General features: G+C 35.3%; 1 protein-coding gene and 1 pseudogene across 2 annotated transcripts; one reads left to right on the top strand and one right to left on the bottom strand.

Annotated features, from left to right (window-relative positions):
- The first annotated feature begins 14,446 nt into the window (after positions 1 to 14,446).
- LOC149188553 (putative LRR receptor-like serine/threonine-protein kinase At1g67720) lies at positions 14,447 to 19,620 on the top strand. 2 transcript variants are annotated; one of them, XM_089411676.1, is made up of 14 exons: positions 14,447 to 14,737; positions 14,863 to 16,169; positions 16,251 to 16,383; positions 16,464 to 16,550; positions 16,933 to 17,001; positions 17,113 to 17,184; positions 17,282 to 17,353; positions 17,555 to 17,733; positions 17,844 to 18,052; positions 18,203 to 18,338; positions 18,416 to 18,484; positions 18,618 to 18,810; positions 18,926 to 19,058; positions 19,188 to 19,620. In XM_089411676.1, the coding sequence occupies exons 2-14, from the start codon at positions 15,827 to 15,829 to the stop codon at positions 19,530 to 19,532; spliced, it is 2,040 nt and encodes a 679-aa protein (XP_089267802.1). In that variant the 5' UTR covers positions 14,447 to 14,737; positions 14,863 to 15,826; the 3' UTR covers positions 19,533 to 19,620. The 2 variants fall into 2 exon arrangements, with proteins under 2 accessions (XP_089267802.1, XP_089267803.1); XM_089411677.1 differs by having other exon boundaries at positions 14,448 to 14,737; positions 16,479 to 16,550.
- A 5,229-nt stretch (positions 19,621 to 24,849) lies between these two features.
- LOC149188552 (protein STRUBBELIG-RECEPTOR FAMILY 8-like) lies at positions 24,850 to 25,669 on the bottom strand (annotated as a pseudogene).
- Positions 25,670 to 26,075: the final 406 nt, after the last annotated feature.

Below are 26,075 nucleotides of genomic sequence, written 5' to 3'. Positions count from 1 at the left end.
TTGCGATTGGTTTGGTAATCCCTCTGTCTAGATTTCCAGAGCAGTCCCTTTCGTTCCTTTTTAGACTCCTTAACGGAAAAGGTCCATCTGAGCACTTGTCACTTCAGGCTCATTAAAAATCGAAGGCGACTAGAGTCATCTTTTGTTTTTTCTCGAATCTTTAAAATTGAAAAAACAAGTTGTGTCAAAGCGTCTAAAATTTATTTTAAACGGAATAATCATCACCTTTCCTACGTTGGTCTTAGGTTGAGAAAATGGAGTCCACCAACCAAGGAGTTCCCCTTGGAGGAAATCCTAGTCTCTTCTCCTCTTGGGGAGATGTTGGTGCACCCCATATGGCCACATTGTCGCTTCCAGGATTGACAATCGGCTTGCCCGTATGGCTTTTCTCAACCTCCGTCGTTCAGAACACCACAATTCCTGAACAATCGAGTCAGCAACTAGACAATTCCAGAGTTACCCCCCAACCCTCTACTTCGTCCAATTCTTCCTTTCCTCCTTCCTCTTCGCTTGATGGGGCTGGTAAAGCCAAAAATCAAGTACCTGAGAAGAAGGAGGAAAAGAAGAAGAAAGAGAAGAAGAAGAAGGAGCCAAAGGCGAAAAGGGGTAACCAAGCGTTGTCTAGCGAAAATCCACACACTGCACTGACCAGGCCTAAATCGCCATGTGTCATTTGCAAAGGAGACCACTATCATAGAGATTGTCCTTGCATCCCTCGGATCTTAAGGGACTGGTCTCCTCGTTTGCACAACCCGGTGTCGTCAACCTCTGATGATCATGTTGAAAACACACCGTCGACTAGTGAAAGTGAAGCCCCTGGACAAAAAGGAAAGTGCAAATTTCCTTGTAAACTGTGTGAAGGCGATCACGCCGTCCACCATTGTCCCTTCTTAGACAAGGCTAAAAGAGTTTTGGACGATCGTCCGGTTTCACCGTTACGACTTCCTCCTGGATATAAGAAACTCTTGCCGAGTCCGTCACTAGTTGAAAATCCGGCTAACCCGCCCTTGTGGTCGGCCGAAGCATCTATCATTGAAGATAAACCATCTGAACCCATACCAGACGAAAGTCAAAAGGTCGAGGCGGCAGTTGACCCGGTCTTGCCTTCAGAGGTTCCATCTTCAGATGATACAGTCACCAAAGAGAACAAGGATGACACCGTCCAAATTCTTTTCGTAAGCACAGACTCCGAAGAACATGGGGGCAATCTACCCATTCCTTTACCGCAGGAAGGAAGTTCATCAGAGTCATATCCGGCCGTCTATTCGGTCCCACCTCCAAGCAACCTAGTTGTTTCCTTTGACTGGAATCTACTAGGCAGACCCTGTTTACTAGCTAGTATACCATTCCGAATCATTGCTCAAATATATAGGATGGTTATGGTCGGTACCATCATAGATGAAGGGGCTTCTGTGAGTATCCTTTCTTCGACTTCTTGGAAAGCGCTTGGTTTGCCATCGCTTTTGCCTGAGATGAGAAACCTAACAGGCTTTGACAAAGGAACCAGTCGACCGTTAGGGATCCTTCCCAATGTGCCCATAACATTGAGAGGGAAAACCGTTCAAATGAACGTAATGGTAGTCCAAGGACCCCTGGATTATAATCTACTTCTTGGACGAGACTATATTTATTGCATGGGAGCCATTGTCTCATCACTCTTTAGAGTAATGTGTTTTCTGCACGAAGGAAGAGTGGTCAAGCTCGTAGACCAGCTTTCATTTCCCGGTTCACACATAGCAAATAGTCATACACCAGCCCTAAATGGTCTTTTCACACAAGGAATGTCTCATCAATCCCCAGTCCGTCCACCTGATGAGCGCGAGTGATTCGGGGACATGACTGAAACCCAGGGGGCATGCACCCTGGTCTGCTTCGGCAGGAAAACTTCAGGTATAGGATAGGTTTCCGCGAGAGATATATGACTAGTCTGACACTCCCTTCCGTGATTGGAAAAGGGGGTTAGACTGGAATAAGATTCCCTTGTCAAAGTTATGTGGGTAGAGGCGTCTGCGCCACTCGCCTTTGTCTATTTCGGTAGGCATCGCCGAAGAAGTGTTTTGTTTGCGGTGCAGATAGAACAATCTTTGGTAACCTGAAAGAGGTAAGCCTTTCCCGATAAAACAAATGTTTTGTCGGTAGATTGAGGGGTGACCTTGAAACTCTATTTTATACCTGGGGGCATGCAAACCTTTTGGCGTGCAAGCAAAAAGCAACCATTTATTTTTTAAATTTGTAGGTCCTCTAACCCTTTAAACTCGTAGGATTGGTCGTCTCCTAACTTGCATAAAGAAAGGATGTGGGGCAAAGCTTTGAAAAATTGTCGTTTTTATATATGAGACATCCTTATTATGCGACTGGATTAATCGAGCAGTTTTAACACGGACTTCATGCTCGTTAAAAAATAAACATAAGCAATGAGCAAATGTTTCCCCCAGCGTTTAAGCTCAGTAAAAAATGAACCAATTTCCGGTAAATAACTGTCGTGAATGTAGTACTTCAGCCTTTAAAGCCTTGGTTGTGTTCTCATCATCACCTCCACTCTGTATTGGCCGATCATTCACCTCCATTTGATTGTTTACCCCTTTTGAGGAACAGCTGCGAAGAGTGATCCTGTAAGCCATCCTTGTAACACTACCGTGATTGGAAAATTCCAAACCTTACCTGGAATCAGCTGCTACCCAATTTTATCACTCGTTCCTCAAAGACGAGTCTCCTTTAAGCTCTTTTCAACTGACTCGTAAAACATGAAAAGATTGCCGAGCCATTGGCCTCTCCAGCTCATTAAAGTGACCGAAAGTGCTATCCCTCCTTTAGATTTTAATCTTTTTGGACCTGAGGGATTATTACACAAAAAGATCGAGCGCTTGTTTTGTTCGGCTCGTTAAAAGTACCAAAAATTCATCCCTTCTGTATTGTTTTATACTTTTTCGAACCTAAGGGATTAGATGACGAAAAAGGATTTTTTGGAGTTTCCTTTACGTCCTTTTTCAGACTCTCTAAAATTGAAAAGGACCGAGTTATCTTTGTCGTTAAACTCGTTAAAACCTAATAGCGACAAACTTGTCCATAACAGACAAGAACGAGTTTCACTATCGCTAGGCTCGTTAAAACATAGTGATGGGTTTTCCCGAAGGGAAAATTATAGAACAAGCATATGTTATCCTCCTCAAGCTTGACAAAAATAAAGAGGTACTGGTCAGCAATGACTGGGGAAAAATTGGGAAGAAAACTTGAAGAAACTTTGTTGGTAGCAAGTCGCTCTTGAACATGACACTTTCACTCCGCATCCAAGTCAGGTTGGGTTGTTCCATTCATCAGTCACATCACCATGGTTCCATCACACCATCCACATTTGGGGTTAATGCTACCAATCCATCATGTCAGTGTCGCCGGTATGTTCAAGAGAAGTCGCTCAGAGAATTCACCTGTGTCTCACCCACTGCAATACATTTACGCTCCATTCTTTCATGACCGCCACCCTGAACCTTATATCACCAGATCATTTTCACCTCCATTAAAATCATTTGCTCCGTTCCATGTCATTGATGCGGGATTCATTAAGGCCCTCCTATGACGGATCGCTTCTTGTCGACATCAGCTCATTATCCAAGAAGTTGATCTAGGAACAACCCTTTCAGTACTTTGAAGCTTGCATGCCTCAATGGCAAGTTTCTCACTTCCGGAAACAGGTTTACATCAATGGCCTTCGACCGAAAGATTTTGCGTGGTGTTCGAAGCCAAGTCCTTTATTCACACCATGTGAATTGTACTGTAGTACCTTGAGGGTCATCATCATTATCGGTGATTCCTCTCGTGCCTGTTAACAGATTACATCATTGGCTGGTAATCAGGCGATGTCTTTCCATGTTCGAGTCTAGAACATCTCTCACATGGATCGACTTGTACTTTGAGTGAAGATCGAACGAGATTGAAGACCCAGGATCTAGTTCCATCCATCCGGGCTGCGATATATATTCAGGAAAATAAAGACATCAAATGTACATCATTGTTGCACAGATAATCATCCAATCTAAGGGATGATGGCTCTACCAGAATCATCAGTCTACACTCAGATGATTGTCTGTCTCATGTACATGAAAGTGAATTTATAATGCTGAGCATGGGAATGCCCAACTCAGCTAGATCATGAAAATATTATGAAGATAATGTATTGTATTGTATCTTATTACAGGTCTCCATGAAAAACTACTTAGAACTGGACCATTTCACCTGCTCCATAGGCAAAGTGCATTGCATCTCACCTAAATACACACAGTAGGTGCATTTCATTTCAAAAAGCCCTTCTATGGGGTGTGATGGGTGAGAAGGGACAAATGGCATTGTCAATCCACAAGGTGGAGAAGCATGGAGTCTTCCAGAAACTTCTCCTGTGACACTTGCCTCTCTGAATTCGATCAGGGATGAGTAAGAGATCATCAATCTCCAAGTGGAAGCAAGAACTATCAGAGGGAAGACACTAATCAAATCTCAAAAGCTGACTCACCTCCCTTGCAGACATCTATATATGGATCCCTCATCCCAGAGATCCAGAGGCTGGAATTTTGCATCTTGGAAGGAATTGTTGTTGGTTTCTTGAGGCAACATCATAGTGTTGGGTGATCTAAGCTTTTCATGAGGTGAAGAAGGGCTTACTTGCTGAGAGGATGATGCTGGGTCAGAACAACTGGTTGTAACTATCTTGGCTCTTTCTTGATTATCAATAAAGTTATTCAAGTTTTCCTCCATACTCTTGTGTGATTTATGTTTTATGCATTTGTATGGTCAATTTACATCTGATCCTAGATTTTTTATGATAATATATCCATGTTCTTGTATAGTGTCATGCTGCTTTGATTCTACAGGTACTCTGTGAAGCTGGGTATACAAGAAAGCAAGTAGCAAAGGACTATCGGAAGAGAGAGGAATCGAGCAAGGAACCAAGCGCAAGACAGAGGTTGGTCTCCTTTATTCTTCTCTCATCTATCTTTCATAAAGGAAAACGAAAGTAGTTTTACTTTGTTTGTTTCTAAGGTAGCTACCAGCCTTAGTGGGATTAGCAGTTCTGTATAGACACTTTTCCCGATAACACTATGGACCTCCAGTCACTCTCATAGCATGGGCATGCAAGCGACTAGGGTATTCTTTAGCTAGTTCTCAACCTGCGACCCCCGACTCTATACCACTTTTCTAGGGCCAGGACTCATGCCACTACCCAGAACTCCATGAGACTTTCAGGAATGAAAAGTAACATCAAAAAAATGATAGAATTACAAATACTTGAACAAAGACTTAACTGGACCCCTACTGGCCATGACAAACATTTTGTCAAACATGTCACAAATATGCATTCTGCAAGTCATAACAACATATCTAAGCATAGGGGTCTCATACTTATCTGAGAATCACTAAGAAGCATTGATGCATTATCACATTAGCTGCATTATCATCTTTTAGGTCATATATTCATTGTACATTCATTTACAAATCAAAACATGATGAGATTGATACATCATCATTGTCATAAAACATGCTCATAACCAACATATAACGAACAAAAATAATAAGGATACATCAGCAATAAATGCAAAATATGAACAAGTAAATTTTCTCATAAGATACCAAGGAAAAATAATTCTTATTAATGAATGATTAGGACAACCAGGTTCAGGACTTCCATATACCACCCAAGCATAGATTGGCTTAAACAAATCTTTCTTTTAGCCAATGACCCCCATGCCATATTCCAAACATGAATGTGGGACTTATAACCAAAATCAACCAGGGCTTCCCGAGGCTACGCCACCTCACCCTCAACAATAGAACTAGGCTTTACCATAATCCCCATTAGATCACTAAGTCATAAACAATAAACATACAATACTAGGATTTACCGCAATCCTCACTCGATCACTAGGCCAAAAACAAGCATGGATGCCACCAGATCTCTCCACCTACACCATGAGGAATTTGTCTATCCCAACCTCTCAACTTTACTGTGTATCCCACCATTACCAGTCAAGGAATTCCTATACCTACAAGGTCTCCACCCTCTAGGCTTTACTGCATATCCCATCCTCAGATTCGTAAGCCCAATCAAGGGTACTCACCACTTAGATTTACCGTGTATCCTCCCATTACTAGTCAAGAGATTCCTAGGCTTAATTGAGGTGTTCACATTCATGATTTTTTATGTATCCCATCCAGGGGCTCCTAGGCCTTGTGATTAATCCTGAGACCACCCCTCTTAGCTTCGATTCCATTTGGAAATCCAACTCAACCACATACAAAAGAACCCACCACACCATGGCTATCTGAAAATGGAAAGGCTATGCTAAAAAAACGTTGTCACGCCTAGAAAAACCCATGCCCCTAACAACAAGAAAACCAAGAACACACATGCATAGTCATGCATGCTAAATCTAGCAAGGAAATCACACATGCAAATAAATGCCTGCAAATAATCCCATTGTTGCTACTAGATCCTACTCTACCTTTCTTTAGCTTTGCTTCCTCTTGCCTTCTTTGCCTATATTGATCCAATGCTGAAGTGCTCCAAGAAAAACTCTGTTTCCAAGAGTGTGAGAGAGAGAATAGAGAGAGAGCTCCAAAACTAAACCAACAAAAGGTTACACTGGACAAAGGTACCAACTGGTCCCCGGAAGCCTTTTTATTAATGAGGCCTCTATTTTCTTCATTTTCCATTATTTTCCTTCATTTTTCTCCTCACATGCAACCTATGACCTTTCACATTCCTTTGCTCCTAATTTCCATTATTTTCACAAATAAAATGCCAAAAATGTCATTTTTCCTTTTCAAAGCCTTTGCCATTGCCTTTGCCAATTTCCTTAGCCATAATAAACCAAATGAACACCCACACTAGGATGTCTTGCCCAACATTCAGCTTGGAATAAGTTTCCCATAATTGTGGTTATTATTTTGCCTTTATTAACTTTTATTACATGGAATTTTCACTAGGGTTGTTACACTTGGTGGAAGCAGGATGATTTTATGAAATTGGTTGAGGAACCTTAAATTCATGTGAGGGAGGAAGGGAGCTCTCCTTTAATGGTTTAGTTCTCTAATAGTCTAAAGAATTTAAAAGAAAAAAATTAAACAATGGAGAAAATCTTTAAGAGAGAAGAAAGAATTTTCCCTGAAATCTGTTGAAATAAAGATAGTTGAAATTTATGTAAATAATGTTTTAGGTGTATTCTCAGCTCAGGTTTTTCATGAACTTAAATCCTTGGAAATTTCCAAAAGAGAGTTGTTGGAAAGTGTGGTGGATCTCTAGTGCAAAAGAGCATGGATATTTGGATCAAAGAAGGCAACTCCGACACAAAGTTCTTTAACCAATTCACCAATTCAAGGAAGGAGAACAATTGTATATGGGAAATAGAGGATGGTTATGGGAATATGGCTAAATATTTCTTCGAAAAGAAAAATGTTGGTGTACAACATTTTAAACTCTTATTTACTGAAGCTAGTGGTTTTCTGATTCTTGAGATGCTCTAAACTATAAGATTATCCTCGTAGGCCATTACTCTAGAAATGAACGAATCCCTTATACAAGAGGTATTTGAAGAAAAGGTGTTGGGATCCCTATTTCATATGAATAAGGGTGAATTCCCAGAACCCAATAGATTCAAAGTGGAATTTTATCTTAGATTTTATAATCGTTTAAAGATGGATATACTGAAAGTGGCGAGGGAATCTCAGTCGAAAAGTTGTATGCATGGGGCTCTAAACACTACAATAATTTGTCAGATTCCCAAGAAGTAGAAAGGTCAATATCTTAACGATTTCAAGCCTACATCCTGTTGCAATGCCATTGACATGTTTCTAACAAAAAGTATTTCAATGAGAATCAAGCCAATTTTGAGTGATATTATCTCAATAGAGTAGTTCAGTTTTCTTAAGAACCAATATATACATAAGGAAGTGGCTATTTCATAGGATTTGATGCATTCAATCAAAGTAAAAAGTATTCCAACTATCATAATGAAGATATACCTGTCCAAATCCTATGCTAGATTAAAGTAATCCTTCATCAGACTATGTTTAATTAAGTTAGGTTTCAAATCATAACTCGTAAATTAGATCATGTCATGTATTTCCCCTATCATCTTTGTGATTTTAATAAATGTGCATATGACATCCTTCTTCATGGCCTCGAGAGAATCGATACAAGGTTTCCCCCTATCTCCTCTCCTCTTTCTTCTTATCACTAAGGTTCTTGGTAAGTTTATTCAAGAGGAAATATCCTTTGGGGAATTAAAAGAGGTTATTACTACAGCACAGGTTCAAATATCTCAACTTTTTTTCTAAATGATACTTTTTTATTTCTTTATGAATCAATACCATATATTTATTTATTGAAAATGATTCTAAACATATTCAAAATAATATTTGGCATGAATATTGTTTGACGAATAATTCTCTTCTGCAGACATAAGTGAACTCCCTAGATCTAGTGGCTGTTCTAGAAATAGCATAGACAAAAGGACTTAGAAATACCTTCTTGGAGTCAAACAAAATATTTCCTCTTCTCCTTCCTTGTAAGCTTTAGCTCCAACTCTAAATTCTATAAGTAGGACCTACAAGACAACTATAACAAGAGCACTACAACATACAAATAACATGTATTAACATTTCTAAACAACAAGTCAAGAAGGCATTGTAATACATATGCATTAATGAGACATAAGTATAAGAAAACAAAGAACTTTTTATATTAATAAAAGTAGGAGAAATTACAACCCTTTACAGATCTTGACCTTGTAGGTGTATCCCAACTATCTTGTCCTTCCTTTGCCACAAAACAAGCCTTCAATCATAACTCAAGTGCATGTATGAATAATGGATCCTTAGGCACAAAGAAACAATATGAGGGCATAAATAAGAGTCTCCAAAAGCCAACCCAAACTCTATGGTAGGCAGTGAATTTATAGGGTAGATAGGGTGGTTTGGGATTTACCAATCTAGGTCTTCAATCCACATATGAGGGAGGATAAGTTCTAGGGATAGGAGATAAACCTCAAGTATAGGAGTTTGAGATCTTGGTCTAATAGTAAATAGTTAAAACCACTCGTGAAGCTTTTGGAAAGAGAAGAGTCAAAAATTATTTTTTATTTTTACCGAAATTCAAGAGCCATCACACTTAGTGTGAAGGAAACATGCGTTGGGTAGTGTAAATGCTCTGTTTACAACTTGCAATAGTGCAGGTTGCATAATGGGAGAGTGCGATGGGGCCAAAAATTAGGTTTTTAAGATGTTTAACCCAGAATTCTTGGAACTTTTGGAGAGATGATTCTCGTGGATTTACAGGGGATGAATGCAAAGTGTCAATGGATGTTGATTGATATGGCTTCAAGGCCATTTGATTGGATGTGACAAAATGACATGTAACAAATATTAATGTAGAAAAATATTCGATCTTATATGATAATGTTTCTTTTGCAGTCAAGGATTATGATGTTGAATGTTTCCTCTTTCATATATCAAATATTTAGGTTGGCTTCAATTATTTAGGTTTCTATCTTAAACCTAATGACTAAAGAATGGAGGATTTGTTAGGTCTTATTAGGAAGGTTGAATCAAGAATATTAGTTTACATCAATTGTATCCTTTCAAGAGCAGGAAGATTGATCTTGATCAAATCTATTGTGGAGAGTATACCTATTTTATGAGTATTTGATCAATCTCATTCCAAATTCAATTTAAACAAAATTACGAAAACTAGTTGTAAATTCTTATGGTCGGGTGATAAACAATCGAAAGGTATTCCTTTGGTAAAGTGGAAGATGATTCCTCAACGAAAACTATCATGTTGCTGGGAGTTAAAATACCTCCATCTTTTCAATGAATCACTTGTAGCAAACACCATATGGAGGCTCTTGAATAACATAACTTTATGGGGCATAACAATGAAGAGTAAGTATTCTCGTAGAAAATCTGAGATTGGGCGGAGTTGATATTAATGTAATTTATGTCCAAACTCTTTCATAGTTTGGAAGGCTCTCTATGGTGTATTCCCAATTATTGGATCCTGGGTCACATGGACACTAGGGAATGGTGGAAATATTAGCATAGCTTTGGACCCTTAGATTGATCCTAGGGATCAACCCTTAGAAAACTGAGTTGACACATTGCACATTACTAGAGTTTTCACACTAGCAGATGCTCGTAATAGAGAAGTTGAGGACAAGGGAATTAAATCTTGGAAAATCATGGAGGAACTGACCTTAAATAATTAAAAGTCTCTAGAATGGAAGATTTTGTTAGCTTACTTGTTTCATCCATGACCAAAATTTCAAATGAGGACAAATATAACCTCACTTGGTCTAAGAATTCATCATCTAGGGAGTACACTACCAAACATGGGTACCAATCCCAATTCAAGTCCAATTTTAGTTGTGAGGTAACCTGGGCTTGTAGTTTCTTATGAAAGAGAAAAGGCCCATTGAAATGAAGGTTGGCCCTTTGGTTGGCTCTCTCCAACAAGTTGTTGGCTTGGAGAATGCACTAAAAAGATGTCGGATCATCCCTAGCCGATGCTCTCTGCATAGATTGGAAGAAGAATTAGTTAACCATTTATTTGTGAATTGTGTCTTGGTTGAATAGTTCTAGTTATTCATTGTATTTATGTATGCTCCTTCCTCCACTCCTTGGAACAAGTTTTCACTTGCAAAGATTAGATTTCAAATAAATTGGTTCAAACCTTATATCTTATTCTATTTTCCTATTTCATTTAATTCTCTCATTTTTGCTCTTTTCATTTGTGTTATTCAACTTTACATTTGGATGATTTTAAATTTTTTGCTTAATCTTTATTAATTTAAAAATTGAATTGTAAGTACACATTCAATGATTTAGATTCATTTTGGAATCATAAAAGAAATGGATAAAACAATTAGTTATTTATTTAGTAAATTAATAACATATTAACCTTCCATATAGAATATTTTAAAATATTTTAATTTTTTTTATATTCCAAAATTTATTTATTAAATAATTTATCCATATACCTTACTTTGCAATTCTGATTTAAATATCTCAAGCATTCATTTATTTTTAAAAACATCATATATTTTTTAAATTATACCATTTGCATTTGCATAATGATCTGCCTATGCAAATCCTCATGCTACATTTCCTATTTCTTTGAAATTTTTTATTGTTTTTCCAAACATAAACTAAATAAATTCCATCTTTTTCCTCTAAAATCTCCATACACCTCTAAACTGATACAATATTAGAAACTGATACACTTCATTCCATAGAGTGGTAGAATATTAGTAAGTTCATGATATCCTTTCTTTTGTCAATCATTTGGTTTGTGAAATTATATACAGTGTAAATTTGAATATATTTTTTAATTTGTTCGATTTAAAATTTTTAACGTCTTTCTTAATATAAATAATTAATTTATGAGAGTGCTTTAAAATAAAAATAAAATTTTACGGAAGTGTGAGACGTAAATTAATTTGTTAAGACATTTCTGATATGAAACTCCAATTTAGCCTTCTAGATCCACGTAATATGACCTGAGGATGACACACTGGCCAATTTCTATAGTCACCAATTTTTCAAAATTAAATAAATTAAAAACTATTAAGCAAATAAAAAAACTTATTTGTTCAAAAAAAAATAGAATTTGAAACTTTGTAATATTAAAAAGATAAAATGATTAATAATAATTTTATTTTAACTTTTTATTTTTAATTTTTTTTAATGGTTTATTCTAAATGTTATATTATTTAAATATTTTGATTTAACTAAATGATATAAAAATAAAAATAAAATAATTATTAATTATTATTAATAATTAAAGCAATTTAGATCAATTTTAACTCTAAATTTATTAAACGTTAGAGGGATCAAATTTCTGGGTTGCAAACATTTTTCAAGTTTTACACTCAGAAAAGAAGTTTGTACCTTGAAAGATTTGATCCCTCCGTACTTAACAAATTCATTCTGAGTTAAGATAGTTCGGGCCACTATAGAAGGGATGTTGTAATGTCCTATTATATTATCTTATATTATCTAATTTTTACTTATTGACTTAGTCAAATTATATAAAATTTAAATTAAATTAAATTAACAAAAAATAAAATAAAATAATTATTAATTATAATTATTAATAATTAATAATTAAATCAACCTAGTTTAACTCCAAATATATCAAGCCCTAAGAGGGATCAAATATTTGGAGGTGCAAACCTAGATCCATAGTTAAAATGGATATATGCTTATCATATAATTTGTTGTTGTACCAAAATGTGCTCTCCATCAAGTATGGAAGAGATGTTCTAATGTCCTATTATGTTATGTTATGTTATGTTGTTATCTAAATATTTTGACTTAATAAAATTAAGTACAAAATAAAAATAAAATAAAATAATAATTATTGATAATTTACCTTAACTCTGGATCTATCAAGCACCAAAAGGGACTACATATCTAGAGGTGCAAACATTTTTTCAACATTTACTCAAAAAAGTTATTCTAATAATATATCATTTCACCTAGAGGAGCTCTCCAATCTAGCATGGAAGAGACGCTGTAATGTTATGTCATGTTATGTTATGCAAATATTTTGCCTCTTTAAATTTATTACATAAAAAAAAAAAATAAAAAAAAAAATAAAATAATAATTATAATTATTAATTAAAACATTTTGAGTATGAATTACATAAAAATAAAATAAAATTAATAATTAATAATAATTAAATCAACCTAGATCCATCTCAATGGAGAGGGATCAAATTTCTTGATGTGCAAACATTTCTTCATGTTTTGCACTCAAAAAAGAGGTTTACACCTTGAGAGATTTGCTCTCCATTGGATCTAAACTAATTATAAATAAGCTTATGGAAATAAAGATAACATTTACTAGATACTATATAAATGTTGTTTAAATCATTATTGTTATTTAAAGAAATTCGCATCTAGAATTGCCTACTAAAATAAGACTTCCAAATTTTCATTTTATTTTCAACCTCCACTAAATGTCCATAGAATATTTTTACTAGTAGTCAACAATAAAAAGTTGAGAATCAGATTTATTTAAAAAATAACCGTCCATTTTACTTTTCAACATAAGTTAAATTCAATTCTTTTTTGTTTATGGTATTAAATTATTATTATATATTATTTGTATATATATATATATATATATATATATATATATATATATATATATATATATATTTCATGTTACATGTTATTTTAAATGCATATAGTTTGATTCATATAATAATTATGTTTATTATAACAATAATAATAATTTAATATATTTTTATGATTTTTTTTTATATTGGCAATGTGAGATGTAGTATTTGTCTATGACAAACACGTCTATTTTAGAATAAAGCTTTCAAATTTTTTTATATTTTTTAATCAAAAACTATTATTTATATTCAAACCTAACACATAATTGATAAGATTAAATTCTAAAGATATCCTTCATATTTAATCAACTTTTTTTTATTGTTTTTTCAATTATTTTAATAATAACACATACTTCAATCAACTTTTCTGTTATTATTTTATTTCAACAATAATATAGATATATTTAATATCTATAGTTTTACATATACATAAATAAAATTATAAAATGTTGGTAAAAAATTAGATTAAAAAATAAAAAATAAAAAAATTTGTAACATGATAAAATATAAATTCAAGATTCAATGATGATGGAATTATTAATATTAATGAACCATTTAACTTATATACCTAATTAGCTAACCTTCATTACATTTGAAAATAGTAAAATTGTTTTAATATTGTAATATAGTATTATTGTTTTAATATTGTAATATAGTATTAGCCTTCCCAATAAAGAAAACAAAATTAATGTATCTGGTTATTATCTAATTTATTTATAACTAAATTATGGCAATTGGATTATTTATTTATAACTAGATTAAGAACGGGAATTGGATGTACGCATCAACGAACTTATGGCATAAGCACTAAGTTTATGTTTGGGATTTTTAAAATTTAATGAGATTATTGATCTTTTATATTATGGAAAAATTTGTTATAATTTAGTTATTAAATTAATTGTGATAATTTTTTCGATTATTATTAAAAAAATTCATATCACCTAAAATAATTTATTAGTAATAAATAAAAACATATTTTCATTCCTACCATGTCAAATACCTCTAGATTTTAAGCCAAATAGTTATAAAGCATTCTCCCTGAAAAAAAAACCAAACCAAACCAGATTATTGATATCATCACGCGAAAAAGTTATTTGACCGGACTAAGCAAATAATTCGGTCCGCGACTTTTCCGGGAAAACAGCTCTCCCTTAAAAAAACCAAACCAAACCAGATTATTGATAACATCATGCATCCTTTACCATAAACACATTGAAAAAGTTATATGACCGGACTAAGCAAATAATTCGGTCCGCGACTTTCCCGGGAAAACAGCCGAATGAACCTTTTTCATGTGGAACTTTCTTATAAAAAGTCCCATTTTGATTGATTTTAATTATTTTTGGGCTTCATCTCCTTTTGATCGTGGACAAGCGCCTTCAAGCCCTTGGGTTCAGATTATTATTCGATTTACTTTCAAGCTTCCTCAAGATTTGGCAGAAATCGTTCAGTGTGCTACTTAAATATTTGTGCAACAATGGGAAAACCCAAATATAGCGAATGTTCAGTTTGGATGGTCATCAGCATGCTCGTGGGTGCAATACCTGTTAATGTTACCGCTCAACCAGGTTTCTGTCGAACTTTTTAGATTCGCCGTCTCACATTTTACGTTTTCAGCACGCACAGCTCAGTTCATATTTTTTTGTTTTAAAAGATATTGTTTTAACCATTGATTTAAATTATGGCGTCGCAGGTTTTATCAGTATCCTCTGCGGAGGCAAAGCAAATCACACTGATGAAAACAATATAAAATGGGTCACTGATGATAATTATATAGACGTCGGCCAGACAGCGAGCACCGGAGACGCAAGCTTATCATTTTACCTGCAAAATCAACGGTTCTTTCCAAAGCCTCTGAAAAAGGCTTGCTATCAGTTGCCGATAGCCTCCAACGTGTCTTACCTGTTCAGAGCATGGTTTGTCACTGCAAATAACGACGGATATGAAACCATCTTCACCTTTTCTGTGGAGACATTGGGTCTGTTATATAGGGCAGAAATAGCTGTCGGTCATCGTCCACTTAATTATGAATATATTTTCGTTAGTTCTGGTAGAGTGTTGTATGTTTGCTTGACCAGAACCTCCGAAGGTTTTATTCCCTTTATCAATGCTATCGAGTTGAGGACCCTCCGAGATGGCATGTATGGACAAGCTAAAACAGGATCTACGCTGTATGTAATGTCAAGGAATGATGTTGGTGGAAATCCTACGGTTAGGTGAACACAATCTAACTTTATATATGTTTTATCTACGGAAATTATCAGCTAGAAATTTTAATCATTCCAATAGGGGTTACGAAATATTGACTAAAATGGTTTTGAGATGTGTTACTGAATTCTGTTTTTGTGTATTCCTTTTGTGGTTTTCCTGTAAAAGCTGAAAAGGGTTGGGATTTAAGGAGATCTTTCACATTGATACCGGATATGCCCCAAAAATTTCTGATGTGTGATGGTTAATTTTTATACGCTACCTCTGCCCAGCTATGTTATTTTTTGATAGCGACTGACTGGATAGATTTGTATGATGGCTTAAGCAGGTATCCCCATGACAACTTCGACCGCATCTGGGGAGCGTACTGGTTTTCGCTAGACTCTTATGCAAGTTCGCTAAAACCCATTTCAGCAAACAATACCAAAAACCTTCCTCCAATTAGTGTCATGCAAACGGCAAGGGTTACGAACCAGGAAAGCCTTGGAACAGTTATAAGTCAAGTTTACGGGTCTTGGAAATCATTACTGGTGCTTTATTTTGCTGAGATCCAGATGTTAAATATGTCTGAATCGAGATCTTTTTATGTGGAGATAAATGGGAAAAGACGGTCTGATATCATTACAATTGTTCCTTATTACTCTGCCATGGAGCTAGCAATTGTATCGGATATAACAAATTACTGCCAATTTGACCTGTACAGGGCCAAAAATTCTACCCATGGCCCTATACTCAACGCCTATGAGCTTTTCCTGATATTGGATACAGCACAGGCAACATATCAACAAGATGGTAAGTGTCCTAGCTATAATTCCTATACTGTAATTACAGAAATTATAAGTCAATTTCTAACGAAGTAGTTCTTAAACTCAGTTGAAGCTCTTGAGGCAGTCAAGAGAAGGTTTGACATAAAAGATTGGATTTCTGATCCTTGCTATTTGATGGAGTGGGAAGGAATTGTCTGTGATAGCGATAATAACTCTTCGTTCAAAAGAATTTCGGAAATGTAAGTTTACTTGTTCAATTTGTTTAGAGTTAACTACTTCGCCGAAATTGTAAAACTGAAATGATAACACCGTAGCATAGATTTCTTGATGACAGAAATTTATCAGGAAGGAATCTTACAGGATTGGTACCCGAGGATTTTGGAAGGCTGAATGCAGTAGTTAACTTGTAAGTAGAATTTTATTTTCATGGTGAAAATTTCCAATAGACAACAAATACACATGGTTATTAGCTATTTCGATGAAGGCCACAAAAGGACTGTGCGTCTTCAAGTTGTGGTAAAATTAGTCATTGCGGTCATTTTTAATTGAAGTGTAGATTCTGAGAGTATTTGGAAATTTGACGGAAAGTCAGATATTGACTTATACCTGGCTCCTGTAACTGAAATTTCCAAAATATTACTGAAATCTGTAATCTGGTCCGGCATTCTTAAAAGCAAAGGCGTTTCATAAATCTATCCCATCAGATAAATGGCAAATAGAATTTGATGGTGCTTGCTTTTAATATTACAACGTAACTGGCAATGATCTATTTGTGTTGAAATTACCAGGTCACTTAATAATAATCATCTGACAGGACCTTTGCCAAATTTCTCCAATTTAACGAAGTTGGAAAGATTGTAAGTACTCCTTTCTAAACATAAATGTTCAGTTTCTTGGGCCTTTATTCATTAGCCATGTAGAATGCATTTTCAAAGGAAAATGCAGCCATTCATTCGCTTGCTGCGCAGACATCTGCAAGACAACAATTTCAGCGGTGGTGTTCCGGAGTGGCTCTCTCATCTCAAAAATCTTAAAGAGTTGTACGTCTACCTTTTTTTTTTTTTCTTTAAGTCAAATTGAAAAGGAAAATACTGCTGGGATCATATAACTTTTTTTAATTTTTTTCATTTGTGACAGGTTTATAGAGAACAATAATTTTAGCGGTGTGATTCCTCTTCAGCTTCTGGAAAAGCCTTCATTGGAACTTAAGTAATCTAATAACTTATACTTTACTCGCTGTATTCGGAACAAATTCCCATTCTGATAGTTTGAAGTTCAGAATTAGGCAAGGAATTAGGAAACGAGTGAAAGTTTGCATAATCTTACTGAAGTAAACTCTTACCTTTCTTACATGGAAAAAAAAAAAACTCGTAACGTCACTAAAAAAATTCTTCATTTGGTGTTCTCCAGCTACTCTGGGAACCACTACCTATGTATGCATAAAGAGGAATGTGTCAAAAAAAACTCAGGCAACCACAAAGTTGTCCTCGGAATAACACTAAGCGGTGCTGTATTAATGGCTTTAGCGTCGATGGCCGGTATTGCTGTATACTGGAAAAAGCTTGGAACAAAAAAGCGTCTTAGTGAAGGTCAGGAAATAACTTGAAATTTAGAAAATTTTAATAAGACATAGCGGAAGTTTACCATATGAAACTGCCTACCACATTTTTTAATGCTTAGTAATTTACCTGGATTGCAGAATCCGCAATGATGATGTTGCCAAATTCAATAATAGCCCGTGCCTTTATTTTAGAAGATATAGTAGCAGCCACAGAAAACTTTAATCGGAAAATTGGGGAAGGGGGTTTTGGGTCGGTGTTCTTTGGTCGATTACCGGAAGGAAAGGAGATAGCCGTAAAAGTGCTCTCATCGTTTTCCAAACAAGGTGTTCGCGAGTTTATGAATGAGGCAAGTCTGAGATTCTCAAAATATGTAATATGCTTCAATTTATGTATGTGTTTATTTATATTGATAGTATTTTTTCCCCACTTATATGCGACAATGAAAAATAATAATGTATAGTAATTAAATGATGTAGCTTGATTTCTTGATTAACAGATCGATCTTCTTTCTAGAGTCCATCACAAAAATTTGGTGTCTTTACTTGGCTACTGTGGCTACTGTAATGATTCTAGAGAGCCTATGCTTATCTACGATTACATGTCTGGAGGGTCCCTAAGGGACAGCCTTTATGGTAAATATATTTCTCACATATATTGTCTAATTGAGTTGAAGCATAATATTACTATTAATTATCAATTTATTTTCCAGGACCTGGTTCAGAACTTTCCAAACTAAATTGGAGAACAAGGCTCCAAATAACATTTGATGCCGCCCAGGGTAACGTTATTAATTCAGTGTATTTTCTGTGCAGTGGATTTTCGTATAGATGTAACTGTTATCTTATCTTACAGAGTACAAAAGGTGCTTAAACATATGTCTCCTCTGATCCACCTGCAATTTATGTTTGAAGGTCTGGAATACCTGCACGTGGGTTGCACTCCAAAGATACTTCACAGGGATGTAAAGACCTCTAATATCCTTCTAGACAGCAATTTGAATGGAAAATTAGCAGATTTTGGTCTGTCAAAGATGATGGCAATTGATGGGGACGCTACCCATGTTACCACTACGGTGAAAGGAACTCCAGGATACCTGGATCCAGAGTAAACTATACATATAATTTGCACTCTCTTCGCAATATTGTTGAAATCTAATGAAATCTGTTAACTATGAAGGTAGACGAAAACGTTAATTTTTTGTTGGGAAATGTATTGACAGGTATTTCCGCACTCATATGTTGACTGAAAAAAGTGATGTATACAGTTTTGGAGTGGTTTTGTTAGAAATCATATGCGGCAAACCACCCATAAATGTACAACTATCTGAAGAGGAACGTAACCTTATCCAGTGGGTAAGAAATCTGTTACATTTCGCTCCAAATATGCAGCATTCCCCACTTCACAACATGAATTATGATTTGGAAGTGTATGACTAACAATATATCTTTGTTCTTCTGCATTTATATATATGGAATGTATAGGTAACGACGTATGTCGTAGATGAAAATCCTCCCGAAATAGCGGCAATCATAGACAAGAAATTGGAAGGAAGCTACGACATGAGATCAATCACGAGTATTGTCAAACTAGCGCTCAGATGCGTCGAGGAAAAACCATCATCCAGACCCAGCATGAGTGAAGTAGTGGCAAATATAAAGGAGGCTCTCATACATGAGAATGAGCGTACTGCTGCTCTTTCAATTTCAGAGGAGACTGGTATTGAACATGGAGATGTGCAATCCCGCCCCCCTCGTTCACCGGTGGAGTTTAGTAGATCCAATGATGGAGGTTGTGACAGTTCGAACATCCTCCAAGAAGGAAGATGAATGGGAATGTAAAGAATAATTGTTATTTGATATAGACTGATCAACTAGAGTGATAATTCCTCTGGCCAGTGTGAGTAAATAAATTTTTTTGGAGTTTTTTCAATTGTGATTAGAAAATTTAACAGTAATAGTGTTTGAATCATGTTTTTTTATGGTGGAAATGGATCTAACACTATCAAAAATCTTCAAAACACCCAAAATTTTGAAATTTGATAACTATAACTTAGATTTACAAAAACCTCTTCCAAATTTTACAGATAAAAACATATAAATATATATTTAGGCTGAGATGAAATATGAAAGACAGCTAGCTGGGCCACATGCTGAATACCAAGAAGCAGATACCACCTCTGTGGGGTTGAAGTGGGGGATAAACCGCATTTTCGTGCCAATGATCGATATTCTTATTAGACCGAAGAGAGGAGAGAAGCCAGGTAAGGTTGCTTAGCTTAAATATATATAAGCATAATGGTATATGTATTTTAGATTTTGTTTGCAAAAGTGTCGGAAAATTTTATAAATGACTTGGATTTTATCAAGCGAAATGTTTTCTACTATTATGATCATGATGATACATTTCTTTTAAATAATGTGGAGGGTAATGAAAACAAAAATTAGTGTATAATTTTGATTAGTTTTAATTAAAAACATTATAAATTTTTTATAGTGTCATTGTCACTTTTAATGTTTTTTTTAGTTATTATATTATAATGTATTATTAAGAAGATTTCGTAAATTACAAATAAAATATTCTCATATCCATTTGAATTAACATTAGCAATTGCACGAGATGTTGCAAAGGAAACGAGGTAATGTTGTAGGATAGGAAACAATAGAGAGAAAACTATATTCAACAAGAATTCTCTGTTGATGTTGGGAAAGTGGCTGAAGAGGTATCTTTTCATTTATCTTATATTTTTATTAATGCTATGATATCATCTTCTTTATCTTATATTTTTATTAATGCTATCCTTTTATGTCTTTGTATCCACTTTCATACACATTTCCACTATTTAATGTTGTTTGCACATGGGATTGCCTTGTTCGAGTAATTCTTTTGGGGAAAAGTCAAAGTGATAAAGAAACAAAGTTTGGGTTTGACTATAAGTGCAATGCTTGCACAATAGTGAATTTAAAAGCTTATATACAATTGTGTAGTAAGTTCCTTTTGTCCAACTAATGACTTTTGGAAAGTGGAGATTAGAGGCACACAATTAAAGTTTGGTAAGGAAGCAATGATCAATATCTGCTTATTCAACGAGTATTTTATTACAACATTTATAATATGTTTTCTTATTCGCTGAGTACTTTTATACCAACAACTACAATATGTGCAATTATGTGGTGGTGCTTAAAATGCAAGGACTAAACTGTATATAATTTTGGTTTAGAAATATTTTTTTGACAATGTTCTTAGAATCCAAAGTGCTTGTGTGGAGAGCAAAAATAGGGAACAAACACGGATTATGGCGAAGAGAAAGACTTGAGTTGCTTTAGTTGGAGAGCATCAAATTCGTAGCAACAAATAATGGTGACACTAATTGCTCTTGAACCCTATCACATTATGAATTTTTGAATCATACTCATTATGATATGATTATAGGACAAGACAAAAGTGGTTTTTCTCTGGTGGCTCCACAACCATTTTTCCTTGTGAATATCGCTAGTTAGATAACCACAGAGTCAACAAATAACACTACTACGCTATAAGGTTATAGTCATTCATTAAACCAGACTCCTTCAATTCAACACATCGAACTGGACCATGATCAAGGTTAGGTTTCTTTTTATAGATACTCGATCACAATATGCTTCCCCAATTCCTTGAAATCTTCTTCAATCAAAACTTGCCACAAAGAATGCCATTATTCGAACTGTTCAATTTTGTCAATGAGGCTCTCTTGGTAGTCAATAGTGTTGTTGTTTCTCTACTGGGAACCCCTGGACCTAAGGTCCAGTTGGGTCCAAAGCTCCCCCATCAAGGATTGTGTCTTGCCAAACTCATATAAAAAAATGCAGGTCTACTATACATGGTAGTCTTGATAGAGGACTTTACCCGGTTTATCTCAGCGTCCACTCTTTTTTGAAGGCGAGATGATGAGGCAAAAAAGGAAGACCTAAAACATAGATTGTCCACAACAATTGAATTCTCCCATGGAGATGGGTTCCACATCAACCAACCCAAGGGACTCAATTTTAAAAGAAAGAAAGTTATCGAGACGATCCAATCGAGTTGTAGAACCCCACACCTCCCTTCTACGAAGTGTGAAGTTTTCATTTCCACCTAAAATCACATTGCCATTTGTGAAAACTGTAAAGAAAAAAGTTGATCCCAAAAGACCTATTTATCCTCATACAGCCATACATGTTCAACATTAGTATAGATTGTGCGTATCATTGTTGAGACTCATGTTCAAATCTCACGGAGTACGTGTTCCCCACTGAGGTACCAAAATATAAATTTACAACATTGATGAGACCCTAGGATTCTGTAGTTTTTGCCAATCAATAAAACAAAAGAATTTAGTCACTTAACATCGATGCTGGGGTTCATAGCTCCCCACCAATTAAACAAAAAAAAATTCACATCAACCCTGTACAGACATATCAAACATAACTAAATATGCATATCTCAGTTTCAATATTTGACACATTTCTCATTTATGTAACTCCAGACCCACTTTAAATGGGTCTTTACCAGTGTTCACCTTCAATATACCCAATTGCATTGTCTAGAGTCAACACATTGGTTTTTTTCCATACTCTGGTGTATACATAGAGATCACCCACAGTTACAGGTGCTATGGAGCGCAGGTGGATTTATTTTGTCCAAAAAAACAAATGACGGTGGTTTTTTTTTCAACAACACCTTACAGAGTACAGATTAAAAAAATAAAATGGAATTAGAACAAAGAGTTGGCCTACAAAGGAAATTGTGGTAGCAGTTGCAGAGTGTATAGCTTTTTCCTAGCTTTTAGAAGCCCTAAGTGAACTATAACTATGTGGACATGCACATATATACATGAAGAGTTTAGGGTGGTCATAATCAAATCATAGTGGGTTGTTGATAATGGGATTTTTTCTTCCTTATTACAATTATGCACGCTCATTAAGGTGCCATGTTGCCAACACCACATACCATGCCCCTCCAGTTTATAAATTTTGAGAACATAATTTCCATATCATTCCCAGAGTTGGTGTGAATAATCTTAGCGGTACCTTTGACCCAATAACCATAGCTTATATATATATATATATATATATATATATATATATATATATATATATATATATATATATATATATATATATTGTTACCAACTCTCTTGATAGTCTTTTGCTGTCATGAGACCAAACTAATTAAAAATGCCTACACACACAATAACACCAACATTAGTACAAATTGTGAGTATCATTGTGGAGACTCGTGTTCAAATCTCATGGAGGATGTGTTTCCCCACTAAGGTACCAAGCTATAAATTTACGGCATTGATCAGGCCCTCGGATTCTCTACTTTTTTCCAATCAATGAAACAAAAGAATTTACAATCACTTAACATCAAAACTACAGTCCATAGCTCCCCACCAATTAAAAAAAGAGATTTACATGTTCCAAAAATACACATGAAATCTGGTACAGAAATATCAAACATAACTAAATATGCATATCTGAGTTTCAATATTTGACACATTGCTCATTTATGTAACTCCAGACCCACTTTAAATGGGTCTTTACTAGTGTTCACCTTCAATATACCCAATTGCATTATCTAGAGTCAACACACTAGTTTTCCGCCATACTCTGGCGCATACATAGAGATCACCCACAACTACAAGTGTTATTGAGTGCAGGTGGATTTCTTGTGTGCAACAAAACAAATGATGAAGGTTTTTTTTTTTTTCAATTGCACCTTAGAGAGTACAAATTAAAAGCATAAAATGGAATTAGAATAGAGAGTTGACCTACAAAGGAAATTGTGGGAGCAGTTGCAGAGTGCATAGCTTCTCTCTAACATTCAGAAGCACAGGGTGAAGTATAACTGTGTGGACATGCACATATATATACATGAAGAGTATAGGGTGGTCATAATCAAATCATAGTGGGTTGTTGATAATGGGATGCTTGCTTTCTTATTACAATTATGCATGTTGGTTAAGGTGCACCATGCTCCTCCAGACCCTACAGTTTATAAATTTTGAGAACATGATTTCCATATCATTCCCATAGTTGGTGTGAATAGTTTTAACAGTAACTTTGACCCAACCATAGCTTGTCTTTTATTTTATTTTTTTATTGTTACCAACTCTCTTGATAGTCTTTCACTATCATGAGACCAAACTAATTAAAAATTCCTACACACACAATAACACCAACATTAGTAGAAATTGTGGGTATCATTGTGGAGACTCATGCTCAAATCTCATAGAGGATGTGTTTCCCCACTAATGTACCAAAATATAACTTTACAACACTAATGAGGCCCTCAGATTCTTTATTTTTTCCAATCAATCAAACAAAAGAATTTACAATCACTTAACATCAAAGCTCGAGTTCGTAGCTCCCCACCAATTAAACAAAAATGCTTACATGTTTCGAAAAGAAAACATCAACTCTAGTACAGACATATCAAACATAACTAAACATACATATCTGAGTTTCAATATTTAACAAATTGCTCATTTATGTAACTCCAGACCCACTTTAAATGGGTCTTTACCCGTGTTCACCTTCAATATACCCAATTGCATTATCTAGAGTCAACACACTGGTTTTCTGCCATACTTTGGCACATACATAGAGATCACCCACAGTTATAGGTGTTATGGAATGCAAGTGGATTTCTTATGTGCAAAAAAGCAAATGACGAAGGGTTGTTTTTCAACTCCGCCTTACAGACTACAAATTAAAAACATAAAATGGAATTAGAACATAGAGTTGTCCTACAAAGGAAATTGTGGCATCAATTGCAGAGTGTATAGCTTCTGTGTGACTTTCAGAAGCCCTGGGTGAAGTATAACTATGTTGACATGCACATATATATACATGAAGAGTTTAGGGTGGTCATAATCAAATCATAGTGGGTTGTTGATAATGGGATTCTTTCTTTCTTATTACAATTATACACACTCGTGAAGGTGCCAAGTTTCCAACCCCATGTACCATGCCCCTCCAGACCCTACAGTTTATAAAATTTAGGAACATGATTTCCATATTTCATTTTCTCTTGTAACTTACAAATACAAAATAGTATCCCTGACCTTTGGATGTAATTTATAATTTATGTTTGAATTTAGATATTTTAGATTGATATTTTAGATTATACCTGAATGCAGAGGGAAATAATATCAGCAAAGCGCGAGAGAGATTTAGTAGGATAACTTCCCTTCAATGTTGGATCAACCATATTTTCCAATGCATTAATATCATGAAGATGAGGGGTGGCCCGTCTTACTAATGATTCTTATGACCTTGTTCTTGAACTGCAGAAGGATAAACTAGATTAGAAGGGTATTTATTTTGGTACAACCCACAAGTTTGTCTCAAAATAAGAGAGTTACCTATCCAAGGGCTTCCGACCTATCAAAATCTCAAGCATTACCACTCCAAAACTATACACATCACTCTTCATTGTATAGATTCTTGACATGACATATTCAGGAGCACTGTACCCAAATGAACCCAACACCTGAACCTGAAAACAAAACATCATTATAATTTTAGTCCTCTAGCTTTTAATGTCCTCTTTGGTAAGGCTGACCATCATGAAAAGGTTGAGAAGGGAAATTTTCATTTTAGACATCATGAATCACACCTGACGCTCAGAATTTGGATTGAGGGCAACAATTCCACAGTCGGATGGGAAAGGGTTGAAATCATCATCAAGCAAAATATTTGAGGACTTGAATTTTTTATGCAAAATAGATGGAGAGAAAAATTCATGCAAATACCTGGAAAACCAATTTCAAGCGTGAAAACATAAGATTCAGTCTAGTGTCGAACTCAAATAGCGAAATATTTACTGATCAATAAAATACAACTTACTCTAAAACTTGAGTTGTGCCTAGCACAATCTTTACACGAATGAGATTGAATTTGTCTAAGCATAGATGATCAATTCCACTCCATTCACGTACCATGGTTAAAAGAAACACCTGGAAGTAGTTTCGAGCAAGGACGAGGTCAAGGGTTCAAATAAGAGAAGCGATCTTGTCGATGAGTCGGGCCACTTGGTGCTTGTCGGCGTGCCAAATGCAGTAGAAGTGGTGTTTGTCGGCATGCCAGACGCGATAGAAGTGGTGTTTGTCAGCGTGCCACACATAGTAGAAGAGACCCTTCAAAATCTTCTTGAATTCGAGGTCGAAACATGCGTCTATGCTTCGAGCCATCTCCTGAGAGGCTCTACTACTGCATCGCAAGTCTTATCTTCAATGATTTTTTCCATTATAATTCGTAACTAACTTAAACTTAATACTAGTCAAATCAATTGAATGGCTCAAACTATTTTTATCATCTAACACCTAAATCAAGGGCCCACGAATGTAC

Source organism: Pinus tabuliformis, chromosome 3_1 (genome assembly GCF_031772625.1).
Source record: "Pinus tabuliformis cultivar Carrire ecotype Pingquan chromosome 3_1, CPIR1, whole genome shotgun sequence".
Lineage (NCBI taxonomy): Eukaryota > Viridiplantae > Streptophyta > Pinopsida > Pinales > Pinaceae > Pinus > Pinus tabuliformis.
This window is presented reverse-complemented; position numbering and strand designations above follow the sequence as displayed.

What these genes read in the sequence shown, in the direction of transcription:
- LOC149188553 (XM_089411676.1), top strand. Translation starts at nt 15,827, where the DNA reads ATGCAAACGGCAAGGGTTACGAACCAGGAAAGCCTTGGAACAGTTATA. An exon ending in CTCAAAAATCTTAAAGAGTT is followed by an intron (nt 17,185 to 17,281) that starts GTACGTCTACCT and finishes CATTTGTGACAG; the next exon opens with GTTTATAGAGAACAATAATT. An exon ending in AAAAAAGCGTCTTAGTGAAG is followed by an intron (nt 17,734 to 17,843) that starts GTCAGGAAATAA and finishes CCTGGATTGCAG; the next exon opens with AATCCGCAATGATGATGTTG.